Source organism: Erythrolamprus reginae, chromosome 1, assembly GCF_031021105.1.
Source record: "Erythrolamprus reginae isolate rEryReg1 chromosome 1, rEryReg1.hap1, whole genome shotgun sequence".
Classification (NCBI taxonomy): Eukaryota; Metazoa; Chordata; class Lepidosauria; order Squamata; family Dipsadidae; genus Erythrolamprus; species Erythrolamprus reginae.
Window position 1 is genome coordinate 217,526,670 of NC_091950.1, and position 20,722 is coordinate 217,547,391.

Here is a 20,722-nt window from a genome sequence, read left to right on the forward strand (position 1 = left end):
CCGATCAACCTTGTCTCACTAACCCAGGGATCAGTCTACCATCCGGATCCCCAATGGTGGAAGCTTGCCGCGTGGCGCTTGAGGGGGACAGATTGAGAGCAGCAGCGCTTCCTCAAGCTGTGATTTCCACCATACAAGCGGCCCGTAGGCCGTCAACGACAAGGATTTATCAGTCCACCTGGTCAGCTTTCCACAAATTCTGTGTTGCTGTTGGAACATATCCACAATCAGCATCGGTAGGACACGTTCTATCCTTTCTGCAGACCGGGCTAGACAGGGGTCTTGCCCCTAACACCTTGCGCAGACAGGTGGCAGCGATTTCAACCATCATCAAGCTGGATGAAGGGGGAACAATCGCTCATCACCCATGGGTGAGGGATTTTCTCAAGGGAGCAGCTAACATACGGCCCCAGACGGTACACAGATTCCCATCATGGGATCTTTCCTTTGTTTTGGATACCCTGACGGCGCCCCCGTTTGAGCCTCTTTGCAGTATTTCCCTGCGCCTTTTATCCTTTAAGACTGCCTTCCTGGTGGCCATCACATCGGCCAGGAGAGTGTCGGATTTGGCGGCTCTTTCGGTAAGGCCTGACCTTTGTCTTTTCCAACAGAACCGGGTTGTTTTAAGACCGGACCCGACATTCCTGCCAAAGGTCAACACCTTCTTCCATAGATCAACGGATATTGTGTTGCCAGATTTCTGTGCACGAGGTAACCATCCGCTGGAGTTACGCTGGCACAAGATAGACGTGCGTCGAGCCCTCAAAATCTATGTTCGTCGGATGTCCACTTTCCGTAGAACGGAGGCCTTATTTGTATCTTTTGCAACATCTACGATGGGAGCTAAGGTGTCTCCTACGTCGATTAGTCGATGGGTGACGTCTTGTATTATTACAGCTTACACCTCACGATCTAGGACAGTTCCTGAGAACATTAAGGCTCACTCCACAAGGAGTGCGGCTACTTCTGCGGCGTGGTCCACCCAGGCACCCTTGGAGGACATCTGCCGAGCTGCGACTTGGGCCACTCCGAATACGTTCATAAAACATTATAAGTTAGACTCATTTGGATCCTTGGAGGCGGCCTTTGGCTGACGAGTGCTGCAGCGGGTGTGTGATGCCCATACGCCCCTGGTCCAGCCTTCTCCCACCCTGGTATCATAATCTTGGGTATATCCCATTTTGGACTCTCCGCAGCAGTGCATTGGAGAAGGACCGTTGAAACTTACCTGAACGGTCTTCTCGATGCACTGCGAGGAGAGTCCAAACCCAACCCGGCCGTTTGGCCCAGGGGCTCAGTATTTGTTGAAGTTGAGTTAATAAAGTTGTGTTAATTGTACTACTCCTTCGTTTTTATTGACTGAGCTATAAGGGGGTGACTACAGGGCGGAGCTAATTAATATTATAATTTAACTCAGTCCCTAACCAATCAGGCTGAAGTATCACCCATGTTGGACTCTCCTCGCAGTGCATCGAGAAGACCGTTCAGGTAAGTTTCAACGGTCCTTTACATACATGGTTTTTATAACAATGTTACATTAGGTAAGGTAACCTTGAAGAAATTATGCAATGTGAAATAAATTTAACGAGTAAAGCGGTATTCTTCTTTGCAGTTGAGAATATAGGTATTGGAAATTGGAGCCCTTTTGTTACTTTTGCAAAATATTCTACATTCTTTTAAATGTAACACACATGTCTATCTCTCAGTTATAGGATGCAAGTTGTTCGACTGATTAATTGTTTGGTCACAATTTTTTTTCTTAGTTCTAAATTGGTTGAATCAATTTCTTCTTATTCTACTTTCAAGTGCTTTGGAGAATAGGTTGACATCCCCCCCCCTTTTTTGTGTGGCAGCCCTTTATTGGAACATTATGGCCTTGTAAAGCCATTGCTGTTATATTACTCTTAGTCTTTCTTTTCATTAAATTAGATATATCTAATTCTTGAAAGCATTTTAGCCTCCAGTCTCCTAATTAAGATTAAGCACAGTTGGATTGGATTAGTTAATAGCCTAAAAGAAAAACCAAATTTTAAGAAATGGGCTAGAAATAATAGAATAAAACTTAAAAATAAATATGAGAATTATTTAGAAAGAAGGAAATTTAAGAGAGATAAATGAAGTTTATTTAAGAAAAAAAAATTATATAGCTCAAGAATATATAGGATCACATCCTATGTATGAACATTTTTTTAATCCACTTCAAACAAAATAGCCTTTTCACATGGAGAGTAAAACAAACTTTTCTTTTAAAAATTATATGTAAGTGAAAATATCCTCTATATTGATCATTAACACACTAATATAAACATAACTGTTGGAAGCCATCTGGTTCTTCAACATATTAATTGTTGGCTGCTCTTTAGGATTTTCTCACAGTTTTAAAAATTCCTTTTAAAAATTATTCATTGATGAAATTATAGAAAAGTAAATATGAAAAAATTTGTATAAGGGTTTTTTGTTTCTTTTAAGAAGAATGTATAAGAAGGAGGAGTAGGCATGATGGCCTATCTGGATTTATAAGAGGATAATGATATTAATTGAAATATAAAATAACAGAATAACATAGTGGGTAGGGACATTATTCTGCCTCAGCATCGAGCCCCAAATAATTACACAATAAGTTGTCTTGGGTGACATCTGTGGAAAAAAAAATCAGGCGCTGAGGCATGAAAATGTATTTCTTTCTTTCTTTCTTTCTTTCTTTCTTTCTTTCTTTCTTTCTTTCTTTCTTTGTTTATTCATTCATTCATTCATTCATTCATTCATTCATTCATTCATTCATATATACTTCTGTGCCGCCCAGTCCTAAAGGGACTGCTGCTCAGGCACTGTAGTTTTCCACCCACACCAAAAAAAATTAGAGGGAACACTGCCCACCCACCACCTCATATGCGATTTGCCAACCAGGTAGAATTCTACACTGCTTATGCTTGAAAAGGTGTGTGAGCAGCAGCAGGCAATATTGGAGCTCCAGCTTCAAAACGCCCAGCTGAGTAGAAGTGCAGACCAACAGCACTTTACCACCAATGTCTGGGCCTCCATGAGGGACATTTGTGCTGTGCTGCAGTGCTTCCAGTATGCCACTGATATGGTCAGCGCTGATATTTATTTATTTATTTATTGGATTTGTATGCCGCCCCTCTCCGCAGACTCAGGGCGGCTAACAATAATGCCATTGTCAGCGCTACCATCCCCATCCTTTGCCTACTGGAAAAAATCCTTCAGGCCATGACGGAGGATGTGATGGTAGCACAGGAGGAAGCAAAGGAGGAGGAGGAGGGAGGCCTGTTTTCCCAGGCAGCAGGGGAGCGCACATGTGGCTCGCAGAGTTTTGGAGGAGGAGGAGGACTTGCAGCAGGGCGGCCCCCAGTGCAGCTCACGGGTATCAATGGAGCGTGGCTGTAGGGAGGAGCAGGAGGAAGAGGAGGAGGAGAGACCTGTTACTGACAACCTCTCCTTGATTCAGGGCAGCCTGGCACATATGAACCACTACATGCTCCAGTGCCTGCGCAATGACCCCAGGGTAGCCCGCATCATCACCTCTGCCAGTTACTGGGTGGCCGCCCTGCTGGATCCCCGGTATAAGGACATCATTACCTCCTTGATCCCAGCACTCGAGCGGGAGCACAAAATGAGAGTGTAAAAGTGCGCGCTGGTGGACGCACAAGTGACAGAGTTCCACAGGACTTGGAGGGCTCAGTTGCCAACGCAGCAGGGGCACTGGCAGCACCTCACAAGGGAGGGTGAACATGGTCACATCGTCCCACACATCCCCCATCATCAGATGTGATGGCCTATAATACCAGATGGCAGAATGTGACACACATGGTGGATGACTACCTGTTCATGCATCTCCTGGTACTTAATAATGTCTCCACCCCTTCAATTTTTGGGTAGGTAAATTGGACACGTGGTCAGAGCTTGCCCTCTATGCCCTGGAGGTGCTGGCCTGCCCTATGGCAAGTGTCCCATCCGAGCGTGTGTTCAGCACCGCAGGAGGGGTCATCACTGACAAAAGGATCCACCTAGACAACGTGGACAGACTTACATTCCTTAAAATGAACCAGGCATTGATCCCACGGGACTTGGCTCTGCCACCACCTGAGTGAGTGGTTAGAGTATTTGCTACCACCTCCTCCTCCTCCTCTGCCACTTCCACCTACATCACCTCTCACCCCCAGACAGCTGTAAAATTCATATATGTATATATTTAAGTTTATTTTTATGTATATATTTGTGTATAGATTTAATGCTGTATATTCAGTCAAACCTCGTCTTACGAACCTAATTGGTTCCAGGGGGAGGTTCGTAAGATGAAAGGTTCATAAGATGAAACATTGTTTCCCATAGGAAACAATGTAAAGTCAATTAATCCGTGCAACCAAAAAACCCCCCCGCAAAAAACCCGCTGCCGCCCGGCTGTCACCTTGTTTTAAAAGGTGACAGCCGGGCGGCGGGGCTTCCCAGCACCCCCCCCAACCCCAAACTTTTGCCGAACTTCCGGGTTCGGGGTTGGGGGGGTGCTGGGAAGCCGCACGGCTGTTTTAAAAGGTCACAGCCAGGCTGGGGGGCTTCCCAGCACCCCCCCGAACCCCGAACCCGGAAGCTCGGCAAAAGTTCAGGGTTCGGTGGGGAAGCCCCCCAGCGCAGCTGTGACCTTTTAAAACAGCCGCGCGGCTTCCCAGCTGTCTCCCGAAGTCGAACGCCAAAGCCGAACTTCCACGTTCGGCATTCGGAGACAGCTGCGAAGCGGCGCGGCTGTTTTAAAAGGTCACAGCCGGGCTGGGGGGCTTCCCAGCAACCTCCCGAACCGAACCCGGGGTTCAGAAAAAATTTGTCTCTTCTTACGAACTTTTTTCGAGTTACGAACCGGCGTTCGGGAGGCTGCTGGGAAGCCCCGCCGCCCAGCTGTCACCTATTAAAACAGCCGCGCGGCTTCCCAGCTGTCTCCGAATGCCGGTTCGTAACTCGAAAAAAGTTCGTAAGAAGAGACAAAATTTTTCTGAACCCCGGGTTCGTATCACGAGTTGTTCGTAAGACGAGGGGTTCGTATCTTGAGGTACCACTGTATTTCTGTATATTCTTATATATATAAAAAATCCTCATGAATTGATTTGTGTACATATGTATTTATATCCGTTCAGGTATTCCTTTCCGTATAGATTTCTTTCTGATTTTATTTCTTTCTTAATTCAAGTATTTATTTCATACTTTCATTTTCTGTTACATTTGAGAGTACCTTCTCTACCCCATTTGGGGCTGGGCAATTGCTCTGACCCATTTGGCCTCTCACACGTAAAAAAATGATTTAATGGGCAGTTATCAACAGTTGTAGCCCTGGAGTGGGATCAGACTTGAATGCCCAATTATCAACAATTGTGACCCTGGAGTGGGCCTAGACTTGAATGCTTAGTTAACAATTTCTGTGGACCGCCAGTGGACCTAGACTAAAAACAAAACAAAATGACCCTTTATATATCAATGCATCTCTCTCCGTCTCTCTTGGTTTCTCCTGCCCTACAACTCCTGTCCAGCCATAGCTGTGGTGCTCTTCCAAACAATGGATTGTGGTGAGATCTCACCAACTACAACACAGTAGAAGCAATATTGGAGGTACAAGCTGAACATTTCTTTCTCTACCGCTTTAGCCAGGTTTCCTACCCCTCCTACCCCCTGCATAAGGAGGTCCTGTCTCGCGTGGTCCGTCCTCCCAAATTTGCCCCCTTCGGGGGAAATATTGCAGTCCATGGAGGGGCCCAAACTGAGGTCATAGTGCCCCCCCAAAGAGACAAGGGGTCTCCCCTTTCCTGAATCTCCCTGGGTGTCCTATCCCTTGCATACGGAGGTAATTTCTCTTGTGAACCATCCTTCAAAATTTACCTCCTTTGGGGGGCAATATTGCGGTCCATTGGGGAGGGGCTCCCATGACTTCAGTGGGGTTCGGGTTCGGCGACCGAGTTCGGCAGCTGAACCGGACTCCAACGTCAAGTTCGGCCGAACCCAAGCTTCAGCGGGTTTTTTCCAAACACTGATTGTGATTGTTCTGGGTGTTGTTTTGGGGGAGAGCACTATCAGAGCTGACATTTAACCGGTTCGTACCAATTTGGACGAACCGGTAGTAGTGACCTGCTCCCCCCCCGTCCTGGTGCTATGCCGTTTTATTTAGGCACATTTTGAAGCCACGTGCATGCATGCAAGCTGTGCAAGAGAGCAAAGTGCATGTGCGGAAGGCCTCACATGCGCAGAAGGTCCATGTGCAAACAAAACAAGCATGCACATGTGTTTACATTTGCAATCCAGTAAGTGAAAGTAAATGACTACCACCTCTGAGCACAATAGGTTGCTCGCAGCTACATATCTGCAAGCCTTCTTGGTAAATGACTTTGCACATTTCTGAAGTTTGCAAGTATTAATTTTTAATGTTGCTAAGCTTTTTAATTTAAAAGCTAGTAGTACAATATTGATTTGATTAGTTTGTTAACTGATCAAATGGGCATGTTCTTCTTACCAGTCTTGCTAACCCTAATCTTCAAGATCCATTTAAAATACAAAATTCTATGCTACTTAGGTTTATGTATCTACTGTTTGCATGCTGTTTTGTCTTGCTGTTTAACATTAATGCTATTCATGCCGTAAGAAGACAGAATAGCCTACTTTTTCATATGTTAGCAGCCCTCCCTGTAGGTAAGTAAAATTATCAAATAACTCAATTTTGTTTTGTTTCAGGATGGGTGAATTATAAGCAAAAGCATGCCAAATTTATTATTTGATTCTACTAAATAAATAGAAGACTGTTGTCTACCCCCTTCCCCCAGAAAAGCTAAAAAGTGATCTTTTTCAATACACCAAGGCTCATACTGTATACATACTAATTGAAATGAATGTTAAAAATATTAACTATTCTCCTGGCTTTATAATTTATTGACTAAATGACCGAGAAGGTCCATTTAAATAAATTAGGAGTTTTGCCTCTACAGAAGTAGAAAGGGCAGGAATTTCTTTTTTTGATCACTGATCTTAACCTCAGCAGATTTTTCGGTGGGTGAGGGAATATATTTAAACCCATAGCTTTGATCAATTTTTCAGCAGCTTGGGTTGAAAGTGGATGTTAGTATAAAGTGGACCTAGAATGAAAATCAAGGGAGTAGTAGCTATTGTAGTATTGTTTCTATTACTGAAACACTCAATTTAAAAAAAGGTTTTACTCAATATATAGCATTTTAATAGGGGGAAGAGATTCATTTTAATAATTGTGTTTTCTTTTTGAGTGAAATTACATTTGACAGCCTTCATCTGACTCCATTATGTACCATATATGACGGTCTTGGTATATTCAGGTTTCTTCCCGTGTAGGATTTGGAAATTTCTGGCGACGTTTCGACGAGGTCACACTCATCATCTTCAGGCTGGTGTTTCTGTCCTTGTTCTAAGGCGAACACTGCGAGACCTGAGCTGCCTTCCTTCTATAAATACTGGTGGCTGGGTGTGGTTTGATGTCTCAGCAATTGCCTGCTGTGTAGAAACTTCCTGGTGAGTCAGTGGGGTAACATCTGGGGTCGTTGATGTAGCTGAAGTATGTGATTAGTTAATGGTTATTGATTAGGCGTGATATCCTGAGTAGTTGGAGCTTGCAGACTATTTGATTGTTTTGCAATATGTGTTCTGAGTCTGGTTTCTATGCCTGGGATACGTTTGAGGGCTGGTTTCCAGATGTCTGGTAAGCGGGAGGTATCATCCCGCTTGTTCATATTTTGGGGATGTTTTTCTATCTCGATGGCTTCCATGATTATTCTTTTGCTGTAGTGTTTTGTCAGCCATATTTTTCAGACTATAAGACACCCACCAAAAAGGTGGGTGAAAATGTGTGTCTTATACAGCAAATATTGCATCAGCTGAGAGTTTATTATACCTGGTGTTGTGGTTAGCTCTGGCCCAGCTCCTGCCCCAAGAACTGTGGATGTGGGGGAGACATCCACATGCTGCAGGCCTGTTTTGCCCCTGGTGGAATCTGATGATGAAGGCTCCTCTGACCAAGAAGACATGAGTGACAGGGAGGAGGAGAATGTGGCAGACAGCTCAGAAGGAGATCAATTATCTAGCTCCTCCTTGGATTCGGAACAAGAGTTAATGATACAGCCACGCATGCAGAGAGCAATGCATAGGCAACAACAACTGAGAGATTATTATCAAAGAAAATGAGGCCACCTGTGGTTGGGTGGGGCTGTGGTAATTAGTGAGGCTGCTATAAATAGCAGCTTGTGGGTTTGGCTATTTTGGAGGATTATCTGATTGTTGTGTTTCATGACTGCTTTACTGACTTTGACCTTTTGTGTGCTGATTTTCCCCGCTTTGAAACTAAACCAGAGCAAAATGTGTTTCACTTTGTGAAAGAAGGACTGTGAATTGCCTCACAGCTGCAAGCTAAGTATCACAGAAGTGATCAGGGACTTGTACAAATTACCAGTTTGTTTGGCGACGAGTGCTCTTTGCTATACCAAAAGAGGGCTTAGTTTAAGTGAATTTTCATTATAAAGAACATTGTTTTGAATTTTCAAACGTATGTGTGTCTGAAATTTGTACCTGTGAATTTTGGGGAGGAGTGTACCAGAGTGCCCGACAGAACACCTGGGGGGAGCAGGGAGGGAGATGGTGTGGCGACAGGCAGCAGCAATCCCTGTTGCCTAGAACAGCTGATTGGCAATATTTTGGGAGGTCAATCCAACCGCCAATCAGCTGTGAAGGTTCTAGCATTCCCCAACTGACGCAGCAATGCAGAGGTGGGATTCAGCCAGTTCGGCCAAATCAGTTGTTCACTTTGTGTGCAGTTCAGAGAACTGGCTGATGCCACCATTGGCTGGTCTGGACACACTCTATGTCTGCCTGCTCTGCACGAGTTTATCGAGCAGTTTCCCAAGGATGTCGTGCCACCACCTACCACCCCACTGCAAGTGCATCCTTCTTGTTCTGCATGATGGACTGTGGTACTGGGTGAACCCAGAGACATGGAGAGAGAGAGGTGTGAATGGCTTCCAGCTCTGGAGAGGGTGGGCAACGGAAGCAGCCAGGTTGCCGGATTGCCACTGTCTTTCATTGGAGTGCATGTAGCACGATAGGAGTCCTCTTATTGTCTCTTTTCCCCCCATCAGTGCACATGGCTTTCTGTCCCTCACTTAGACATCAATGCAATTTGGGGGTGGCAGAGGGGAGGGGTGGTGTGGTGTTGGGGAGAAAGGGCACCCAACTCCCAGGCCAGCTGGCTTCTTCCCGGCAGCACTTTCTCTGCATTTTGGTGTCGGCCATCATAGCTGAGTCTGCTGTGGGCAGAAGAGCTGTTTGCCAATGAAGAAATGGGCAAAGGAGCAGCAAGCTTGAGGGAAGGAGCAAGCATCCATTTAAGCAAGCATCTAGAAAGCATCCATCAGGGAAGGTCTCATCTATTCACCTGGAATAGTTAAAATCTGAAATTTTACTACCATTCCAATCAGCCATTTCTTTGTTTTACTTTCTCATACACACACATACTGTTACATGGGGATGTTAGGGGACACTGCGGAAACAAAATATGGTCCTATGAATAGTGTCTAAGAAAGTGTCCTCTTTATAAACTGTCCCCTATAAAGGTAAAACTTAAACATGTTCCCTATGTTCAGAATCTGCCTGTTCTGACCCAGCTGCTGAAGCAAGGAACACAGCACAAACAGCGTCCAAACAAACCTTGTTTTCATATCCATAAACTACTGATTATCCGTCTTAGTAGTCATTTGTAAAATCAATGAAATAATAAAGCAGTCTTTAAGGAGCAACAGCTATTAATTAACCTTCTTAATAGTCAGCAATAGTTCAAGCAACCAGAGTCAAAAATCCAACAAAGAAGTTAACAATAACAGCACACAATCTTACTGTTGTTGGCAGAATTCCCAGGAGGAATTTGTAGGAAACTGGATGTCTTCCAAACACAAGCTGAACAGGAATATTGAACTCAAAAAACAAAAAGGGAATGAACAAAGTTTTTTCTGCAAATTTATCAATCCTTTTTTTTACTTAAATAGGCTGTGGGAGTGGCCAATTAACCCTAAGCCTTGCTCTTGAGTAGATCTTCTCAGGAGCCAGCTCTGTGCATACCTGCATTGAGGACAGGCACCTCCTCTTCTTCTTCATCTTCTGCCAGCATCTGGAGGTTCTGAAGGCTCTGGCTGCATCTCTGCTCTGGCACCAAATCTTCTCTTGCCTCCTCATGTCTGAATTAGCTACCAGTTATACATGCCACTGGTGGGCCACACACTGCCTCTCCTCCCCATTCAAGAAAGTAAAAATTCTTGAAACTTCAACATTTCAAAAGGAATCTTTTATTGAAAGAGAGTGATTCCAGGACAAAGGAAAGTAGTAGCTAAAGTCCCCCTCAAGGCAATACAATTAGGATAAAGTACCATATTTTTTGCATTATATAATGTACCTCCTGTTGTACATACTCCGGGTCAGTTGGAGGATGATGAAGAACTTGAGGACTCTGATACAGAGTTTATGAATTAGTGGTAGGCCCTGGGTTAAAGGTAGTAGAACAGGTGGGAGGCCAGCCACAGGATGTTGCTATGAGTCCAGAATCTATTGAGGAAGAAACAGACATTCGCTGGGTCAATACTAAATTCAGAAGGGTCCAAAAACGTAAGGAACAGGTGTTTGGAAGAAGATATTAAGGGGAGGAATGGGTTAAATACTGGAGTGATGTATTTGGTATGTCAGGGAACCAGTGGGGAAGAAGGGTGGAGTTTCAATGTTGTTGTGCTAAAAATGAAAGGTGTTTTGGTTCAGCTCTTGAGCGAGCAAGTTCATTCTGTGTTATTTTACAGTCATTTCTTCTGTTTTTGAATCATACTGTGAGTACATAAATCTTGGTAGACGGAGGAGGCTGAGAGGAATGCATGTGGAATGTAATTAAGAGAGATAACGGGAGAAAATGAATGTGCTAGTATGAACTGCATTTTGAATATGGAAGTGAAGAGAATAAAGATGGAGTTTCTTTGTTTATGAAATACTGCATTTAGTAAGAGATATTTTTAATAGCTAAAGTTCTACCAGAAACCAGAACAGTGTTGATACTTCAACCTTTGAATTAATTAAGAAATTCAACCAGCCAGCTCAGGATGGCCTATTTAGCTAATGATGTCCAACTGTTAGCACAAACGGTAACTGCTCTACAGGTGCAAATCATTGCATTACAACTACAAGTAATCATTCAACCAAGGCCAAAGATTTACTTAGCTAAGCCATCCGTTTTTACAGAGGCAAGAGATAAACTTGATGTATTTCTACAAGAATGTCAGAAGTTTTTAAATTCATCTCCTGAGGACTTTGCTATGGATGCTATGAAAGTCTCTTTCATGATAAGCCTGTGTAAAGGTGCTGCATTTGAGTGGGCAATGCCCTTTTTAGCAGGCCAGGATCCAATCCTGCAAAATTATGCTGCTTTTCGCCAGAGGTTTGAACAAGAATTTCAAGACCCCATGCGTGTACAAACGCTATCACTCAGTTATGCAAATTGCACATGGGCAATAAGACCGTCTTGGAGTATATCTCTGACTTCCGGAAACTAGTCACACCCCTGAATTGGAATGAGCAAGCTCTTATGGAACTGTTCAAAGATGGCCTGAAACCAAGAATTGTGCATGAGATGACTCGCCAACCAAAACCCAACATGTTAAATGAACTCTACGAGACCTGTTTGACCATCGAGACTAAATTCTCATCTGCCCAGGACTGTGCCGCCAGATACGAAAGCTAGTTTGGAGAGAGAACCAGACCGGTGCCAGCTCCCCGCCAAAGATTTCAAAACAACGGTTCCAACTCCGTGCCAAGATGCCCCTTCCAGATTCCAACAGACACAGGAAACCGACCAGCGGTCATCACTCGAGATGAACCAATGGATCTTGGTACGGCCAGACCTCGCCTGAGTGAAGCCGAGAGAGCCAAATTTCGAACGGAAGGCCTATTCATGTTTTGTGGAGAGGCTGGACACATGATACCTACTTGCCCTCAGAGAAGATGTCTCATTCTGTCCACTCCAGTCTCGAACACCGTGCCCATGTTTCAGGTGCAGGCTACCTTGCCGGGACACGACCAGAGCCCGGCCTAAAGCAAACCTTAGGCCGGGTAAGGCACCAAACCAAATGGCAATGATAAGACAGAGGAACCGAGACCATCAAGACACCTGACCTTAGCCACTAAGGTGAACTTAGAAAACCCACCCAAAACCCTCCCTGCTATTGCCTTAGTGCATTCTGGAGCCACCACCAACTTCATGGATGACACCTTCGCTCATTCTCATGCCATACCATTGTGCCCCGTCACACCTCCTATTATTGTTGAAACCATTGACGGCCGAGTTCTCTTGTCCGGACCAATCACATTCCAGACCGAACCACTTACCTTAACCATCGAATACCATGAAGAACCTATTCAATTATATGTCACAAGAGGCCTCCAATTTCCTATGGTCCTTGGCTTAGCCATGCTCAGAACCCACGATCCCCACATCGTGTGGTCCCAAAACTGAATTTCCCTTCCAAGTCTACAATGTGTTGACCACATCCGGCCACTGTTTACTACTCCACTTTCTGCCCAACTTGACTGCACCCTCCCACCACAGATTGCTGACTTCGCCGACGTTTTCGATGAGAAAGAATCAGACCAGTTACCCCTCCCACCGACCCTACGACTGTACCATTGACCTCTTACCCAATGCCAAACTTCCTGCTGGACGCCTCTATTCAAGGTCTCAACCCGAATCAGCTGCCTTAAAAGACTTTATTGACAAGAACCTTGCCAGAGATTTCATCCAACCCTCCTCTTCATCACTCCCCGTCCCAGTACTTTTTGTCAAAACCCCCCCAGAGACCTTAGACTTTGCTGTGACTATCCTAAACTCAATTCCATTACCATTCGCAACCGCTACCCTCTCCCTTTAATCTCGGAACTCATGGACCGCCTCCGTACAGCAACCATTTTCACCAAAATCTACTTACGAGGTGCCTACAACTTCATTCGCATCCGTCAAGGTGATGAATGGAAAACCGTCTTCACCACCCGCTACGGCCATTTTTAATTCACTGTCATGCCTTTTGGACTTATCAGTGCCCCTGCAGTATTCCAACATTTTATGAATGAGATCTTTAAAGACTTTATTGACCACTTCATTATTGTCTACATTGATGACATTTTGATATACTCTCCTTCACCAGAAACTCACCTACACCACTTACGACAAGTACTCCGACGCCTCCGACAACACCATCTTTATGCAAAGTTAGAAAAATGCCAATTTTTTCAAACAGCCATCGACTTCTTAGGCCATGTCATTTCCCCTCAAGGCATCGCCATGGACACCTCAGAACCCGACGCCTTGCAAACATGGCAACCACCAGCTCAAGCCAAAGATGTCTAACGATTTCTGGCTTTTGTCAACTACTACCGAACCTTCATCCCTAACTTCGCCACCTTGACTGCACCTCTCACTCGCCTTCTCCAGAAAAACGTTCCATTTCAATGGGGCACCGAAGAACAACAAGCCTTTCTTAATCTCAAAAAAGCTTTCATGCAAGAACCTATTCTCCAATACCTTGATTCCCACCGTCCATTTATCATCAAAGCCGACACCTCTGACGTTGGAGTAGGCGCTGTATTTCAACAACGCCAAGACGGCGGACCTTTATTTCCCTGTGCCTATTATTCTAGGAAATTAAAACCTCCTGAACAGAACTATACCACTTGGGAAAAGGAACTTTTAGCCATTAAGACTGCTTTTGAGACCTAGCGACATCACCTGGAAGGAGCCCGACACCAAGTACAGGTCAGAACTGACCACAAAAACTTGGAATTTCTCCAAACTGCCAGGAAGCTAAGCCAGAGACATATCCGATAGTCCATCTTCTTTGCCAGATTCGACTTCCGCATTACCTACATTTCTAAGTGGGACAACAAACAAGCCGACTCATTGTCTCGCAAACCTGAATACACCCAAAACCATGAACCTGCGCCATTTCGTACCATTCAGGAAACGCAATGCCAGGACTCCTTTGTCACCCAAAGGAAACAAAATCTAGAACCTGATTCTCCATAGACCGTCGCTGAGGACTTGCTCCGATACCGTGACATTCCCGCAGGTCCACTCTGGGGTCTCATCCTCAACCAGTATCACGATAATCCCGCTGCCGGCCATTTTGGCCTCTTCAAAACCCTACGCCTCATTTCTCGTACCTTTTGGTGGCCCAGACTCTGCCATGATGTCAGTACCTATGTTAACTCATGTATCCGTTGTCACCAAGCCAAAGCCATCACCGGACCCCCTCCGGGATTATTGCATCTGTTACCTACACCTGAAAGACCCTGGGGTACCATTTGTATGGACTTCCTTACCTGCTTACCTGTTTCCCAGGGGTTCACTGCTATATTTGTAGTAGTGGACATGTTAACCAAGATGGCTCATTTTATCCCTTGTCGTTGAATCCCTACAGCCAAAATCACAGCTCACTTATTTACCCAAAACATCTTCCTCCTCCACCGATTATCTGACACCATCGTCTCTGACCACAGTCACCACCCAGTTTTGGAAAGAACTCATGACCTCTCTCCAAGTCAAGATTTCCCTAGCATCTACTCATCACCCCCAAACCGATGGGGACTCAAATCAGCACAGAAGCCTTTCTTGCTTACGTCAGTCAAATAACTCATAGCTTGAATGTCAGAATGTCCAAAGTTATCCCTAGCAAACACGAAACCACAATTCATCAAGGTCTTTCTCCAAAAACTGAACGATAAACTCCCACACCATTAGCTGCTAAACCTCCCCTTTTTCAAGGCTGCATCAGCCTCATTAACTCTTAACACCTGTGACCAAGAATCTGTTTCTGCATTTGTGCAGCTGCTGGGAGAATGCGTCCCCAGCATTCTCTTTACTTGGACATTGAAAATAGAATCGTCCATTATTCCCTCCCCATCTGACTCAGATGAAACTCTGGCTTGAGATCTGACCGGCTCCATTTCCCTCTCTTTGTCTGCAACCCTTTCCTCCCCCCGTTGTCCTTCTAATTCACTCTCAGATTCCTCCTCCAGCCAGACGGGTCTACTATGAGCCGACGGCTCCAAATCCTCTGAGTCAAAATCAGCAGCCATAGGAGCTGGCCTAAAGCCAACCATAACACTGTCCAGCTGAGCTGCTCCCTCTTTATAGGCTTGGATTTTCAAAATAACTCTTCTTTATTTTTTTTCTTCCACACTGGAATTCGTCAATGTTACAGCTATGGTATGCTAAGTACATTCCAATCTCACGGTCTGAGTTTACAAGATCATAAATCCTCTCTAATGAGCAGATTGTTTTGTTCTAGCATCTCCTTATCTCTGGGTCAGGTTTAAGCTAATTTCAGACAGTTTTATCATGCAATGTTAAAAACATAGTACGCCGGAGAAATGCCAAACATCCATCTTGTCTTCTTCAGTTTGCACAAAAGCGTCCCTCATTTCCAGCCACCTTCAGATAGGACAGATTAATAAATTTATACATTCTGAAGTAGCAGATTCAAAGCTTTTTTTCTCCACAGTCTCTTCTTTTCTTTTTGCTAACCTCCTAAATCTGGCATTAAACAAGGACTATTAACAAACACCACATGCCAAACCCTGTTTTCTGAAGAAGAACTGCTTGTCTGCTAATGTCTGATTGATTTTCTACTAAGCTCTCATCACCACTACTCTCTGACACTTCTCTTAAATCAGGATACATTACAGCTTCTGCGTCTTCGCCCTCTGCTGAATTTGACATTTCCAGAGGCTGACAGGGAACACTCACAATACCATCGCTCTCCCCACAGAGAGCAATGTCACAGGCAATGTTCCCTCTAATTTTTTTCCGGTGTGGGCGGAAAAGTATAATGTCTGAGCAGCACATTTTTATGCCTAGGCGTGGAATGGTTAGAAACAAAAGGGAGTCACGTGACCTCAGGACACACAGCAACGGTCATAAATATGAAACGGCAGCAAAGTTTTGATCCTGCGATCATCGTGCTGCTGTGAAGGACCTATGTGTGAAAAGGGTGCATAAGTCACTTTTTTTCAGGGCCGTTGCGACTTTGAACGGTCAGTAAATGAACCATTGTAAGTTGAGGACAACCTGCCTTCCCCCCTAGATGTTTTCTGTGGAGCTTCAGAATGGGCTTCTGATCTGCTGATCTGCTTCTAAAAGAGTGCACTGGTCAGACAGATAATCCTCGACTTCTGTTCTGACCCCAGTGGAGGCCAACGTTTCTATCTCCTGAGTAAGACGGTTATTAAGTGAGTTCTGCCTCACTTTACCACCTTGCTTGCCACAGTTGTTAAGTGAATCCCTGCAGTTGCTTGTCAGAAGTTCCCAAAAGATGTTCACATAACCCTGGAACATTGCCACCATCATAACTACGTTGTCAAGTGTCCAAAGTTTGATCCAATAGCACCTTTATTTTTCTAACAAAGTCCTTCCTTCCTAGAAGGAAGAATAGAAAGAATAAAATAGAAAAGGGGACTAAAAGGGGATACAAAAAAATAAAAAAGAAAAGGATTCGGTTCAAAGTTCTGCTCAGATTAAAGAAATTGACGTTTGAGAAGGGTTGATTAAGCTTGGAGTATTGTTTTGTTTGCTCTTTTTTTAACTTTAATTATTTTTTCTATTTAGAGATATGAATTTAGGAATCGCTGATCTGTTTTAATAAAGTTAGAAGTATTTATTACAATAAGTTATGTAGTAGGTGATACTGATTTGGATTAATGCATAAATGGAATTGAGTTTAGAATTGTTGGGGAGATTAATGATATTCATGATTTTTAATTGATTGAAAATAGAGAATATTTAGATTTTTTCCTCTTTTTTTCTTTTCTAAAATTGACTAAAATTTAAGATTAATAATTAAGTAAGAAATGTAGATAAGTATTAATTGGCTAAATGTTAGATGGGCTGAAATAATTTTTAAATTTGGGATTAGGTAAATGTACTATTTAGAGGGGGGAAGAAGTCTGAAATTCGTATATGTTTATGTTATGTTTTTAATTTTCTTTTGTTAACATCTGATTAACTATACAAGGTTTTCTTGGTTTACAGAAAAATGTATAAAGAAAGAAGGAAGCACTTTGGCATAATGGTTAATAAGTTAGAAATATAATTGGTGTTGTACTTTTTGAAGGAACATTAAGGAGCAAATTTAATTAAAAGAAAATATATGTTACTGGATGACAAAATTAGAAAAAAACTTTGCAACTTTTTTGATGATTGATATTAGTTACTAACAAAATACTGCATTTTCTTCATGGAAAATTAGATGGTACACTGTATTGTTTGAATGTATGTTGAGAGAGGGGAAAAAATTACATACACCCCTCAAAGTTTTTCCTTCCTCTGTCCTTCCATTCCTTCCTTCCTTCCTTCCTTCCTTCCTTCCTTCCTTCCTTCCTTCTTTCCTTCCTTCTTCTCTCAATTTCTTACAATGGCATGGTTAGTTTCAAGAAATTGTAAAGACAAAAAGGGAGGCCACAGGAGAAAGATTTTAGAATTACTTGTGACCATAACATTTAAAATTTAGCAGACAGAATGGAGAGAAGAAGTCTAAGTTAGCCATAAACCAGTAAACTATATACTGTATATTTGCCAAGTTCTTAACCCTTGTTTGGCCAATATCAAGTCTCAAAATTACCATGAATATACATTTTGGGACATGGAACAGTGCTTTGAGAAACTTGGTTTGAACCTCTACCTCTTCCATTGATCTAAATTTGGGCATGGTTCTTAGCTGGGAATCATAAAGCAACTGAACTAGAGGTTTAGTTGTGGATAACTTTAAAGTTGTAGGGATGAATTCTCTGCCTTCTCTGTGAGACAACATTAAAAGGGCTGAAGCATTTTGAGCCTACAAGATCAAGTTAGTATGTGTACTCTGGAAAAAAATATATCAAGGAATTTAATAGCCCTTAGCTCTTCAATCTTATGCCTCTCTATCACCTATCAGAGCTTCTTGAATGTTTTAGCAAAGACCATTCCTTTGATCTTCTGGTGGTGATTCTCACAGTAGTATGCAATGTGTTAAAACTGTACCTAAGACCAATTAGACTTCTAGAAGAAATGGCTGCATCATCTGCATAAAATAGTGGAATGTTCATAATTGCAATTCTAGGAAATGATATTTTGGATCTGAATTTTTTTAGCGGATGAATTTATGTATAAAATTAATTAGGAAAATAGCAGATATATAGCTCTGCCTAGCTAGTGCTTCCATGTATGCTCTTCTATGGGCCCTATGTGTTGCCATATATTCTAATTTTGATTTTTTTAATATAGCCCCTGTAATAGAAACAATAATCAGGATTTTTAACGCAAAAATAATACACTTTGAAAAGATCATGGATAAAAGTTACTTGAAAGCTTTTGTTCTTCATTTTTATTTATTTCCCCAAGACAACATTTGATAAATGCTTTATCTACAATAAAGTTGAAGACTTTTAGATTTAATTGGATTTGTATGACACCCCTCTCCGAGGACTTTTAATTCCAACTTGGTGGTTAACAGCAAAACTGTCTATGTACTCACATGAGAAGATTATTGCATAGAATAAGTCTTAATTTAAAAATAATTTAGTGAATAATCATCACTACAGTAATTATAGTCATCAAAGGCAAAAATTAGTCTATAATCATTGGATCAAGCTTTAGAAGAAGGAAGTTGAAAGGTGTTCAGTTATATGCTAATAAATGTGGAGGAGTTATAAATATCTGTAGGACAGCACCACAGAATTATTTAGGATCTAAACTAAGCACTGTTGGATCTTAAAATGACTGCTAAATTATGAAGAAATTAGAAACAAAGTTAGAATTAGTTGTCTTTAGAATTGAGGGTGGGATTTGTCCAGCCTATACCTGGTATTATCTAATAACCTTCCCTTTAAATTAGGTCTGATCTTACATGGTGTTTGAGCACAACCATGGTCAGTTAGATGTCACTTTTCTGAAGCAGTTTTTCATATAAATGATTAAATTGCAACAATGTAGATCAGTACCTGACATTTTTTAGGTTTATGTGTCAGAAATGTGTGTTGGATCAGAGTACAGAACAAGATATTAATTGATACTTTATAAATTAAATTAACATAAAATAAACATTCTTCACTTAGCCAGATGTTCCCAGAAAGGCTTTGGAAGCTGTAGGCAATTCCAAAGCCATCCAGTTGGAAACACCTGATGTATACTCCTATCTGCCAAACTAGATGGAATAATAGAATCATAGAGATGAAAGGGACCTTGGAGGCCTTAGAGACCAGCAGTCACCAACATGTGGTCCATGTAGCACTGGTGGTACACAAGAAAATTTTGGTGGTCTACAGAAAAATTATTTGCATTTTTATATTGTACTAAATCAGGGATCGTCAAACTACAACCCCTGGGCCGGATACATGCAATGAACACTTGTTGCTGCAGAGAGTCTTCCCCTTTGTGCAGGTTGGAGGGGGGCAGAAATTCTGACTTGGAGTTTGCTTCAACCTCCTGGTGCGGGTCTTTAGGTGAAATCTGGAGGGAAGTGCCACTGGTGGCAAAGAACCAGAGGGTTTTGCTCTAGTGAGACTGTATCATGGCCTGGAACTGGCTGATTATCTCAACCCCCTGAGCCTTCAGGTGTCGGTACCTGGCCTTGTACTCCTGCAGGTCTTCCCTCTGCTTGGAAAGCCTATGCTCTTAGTCCTCCGTGAGGTCCTTCTGCTGAGCCTCCTTCTTAGTCAGATCCAATTTGAACTGAGCCAGCTATTTTGCCAACTCTTTCTTGTGATGGCTGCTTAGCTCCAACAACTGCTTCCTATTGGGGCCTTAAGGAGCCTGGATGGGCAAACAAGGATTGGCTGGGAGGGGCAAGTAGAGGATGGCATGGCATTCCTTGACACAAGTGACATCCAGTTGGCAATGCCTGCCCAGTCACATGACCCCCTAGCCTCACCCATCCAGCCACTCATTTGGCAAATCATATTAGTGATCCGTGGGATTTAAAATTATGAATTTAGTGGTGCCTTGAGGTTCAAAAGGTTGGGGAGTCCTGTTCTAGACCAGCACACTGCCCAAGGCAGGAGATCTTATGCCATCTTGGACCAATAGCTGTCTGATATTTTCTTGGAAACCTCCAACAATTAAGCACCCACAACTCTGGAAGGCAAGCTGTCCTATTGATTTATTGTTCTCACTGTTAAACAAAATCTACTTAATTCTAGGTTGGATCTGTCTTTTACAGGTTTTCACCCATTGCGTCTTATCTTACCTATAAATACTTTGGAGAATAAGTTGACCCACTCTTCTCTATAATTGCCTATCAAGTTCCAAAAGACAGCTATCATGTCACCCCTAATCCTTCTCTTTGTTAAACTAGACACACCTGATTCTCCTAAATGTTCATTACGATATTGCCTCCATACCCTTTATTGTCTTTGTTGTTCTTCTCTACATTCTTTCTGGGGTCTCAGCATTGTTTTCTATCATGGCAACCAGACCTGGGCACAGTATTTCAAGTGTGGCCTAATTAGTGCAGTATAGAATAGTACCATAATGTCATGTAATCCTCTGTTGATGCAGTCTAGGACTATTTTTTTTTCACAGCTGCAGATACTGCTAAACCATAATTTAAGTATAAGACAAAAGTGTGCCCAAAAAAGTCAAGGCAGTCCTGGGCTGCATCAG

The 20,722-nt window shown here is 42.9% G+C and overlaps 1 protein-coding gene across 24 annotated transcripts in view; it reads left to right on the top strand.

Annotated features, from left to right (window-relative positions):
• The window catches only part of SPAG16 (sperm associated antigen 16), a 295,145-nt gene that overhangs the window by 98,948 nt on the left and 175,475 nt on the right, over window positions 1–20,722 (top strand). For 10 of the 24 annotated variants that reach the window (XM_070732193.1, XM_070732195.1, XM_070732200.1 and 7 more), the window contains one exon: window positions 7,354–7,530. The exons of the other annotated variants lie outside the window; for them this stretch is intronic. In XM_070732193.1, the coding sequence (XP_070588294.1) occupies window positions 7,354–7,530 (177 nt within the window). The remainder of the gene's footprint in view (window positions 1–7,353; window positions 7,531–20,722) is intronic. 24 annotated transcript variants of the gene reach the window in all.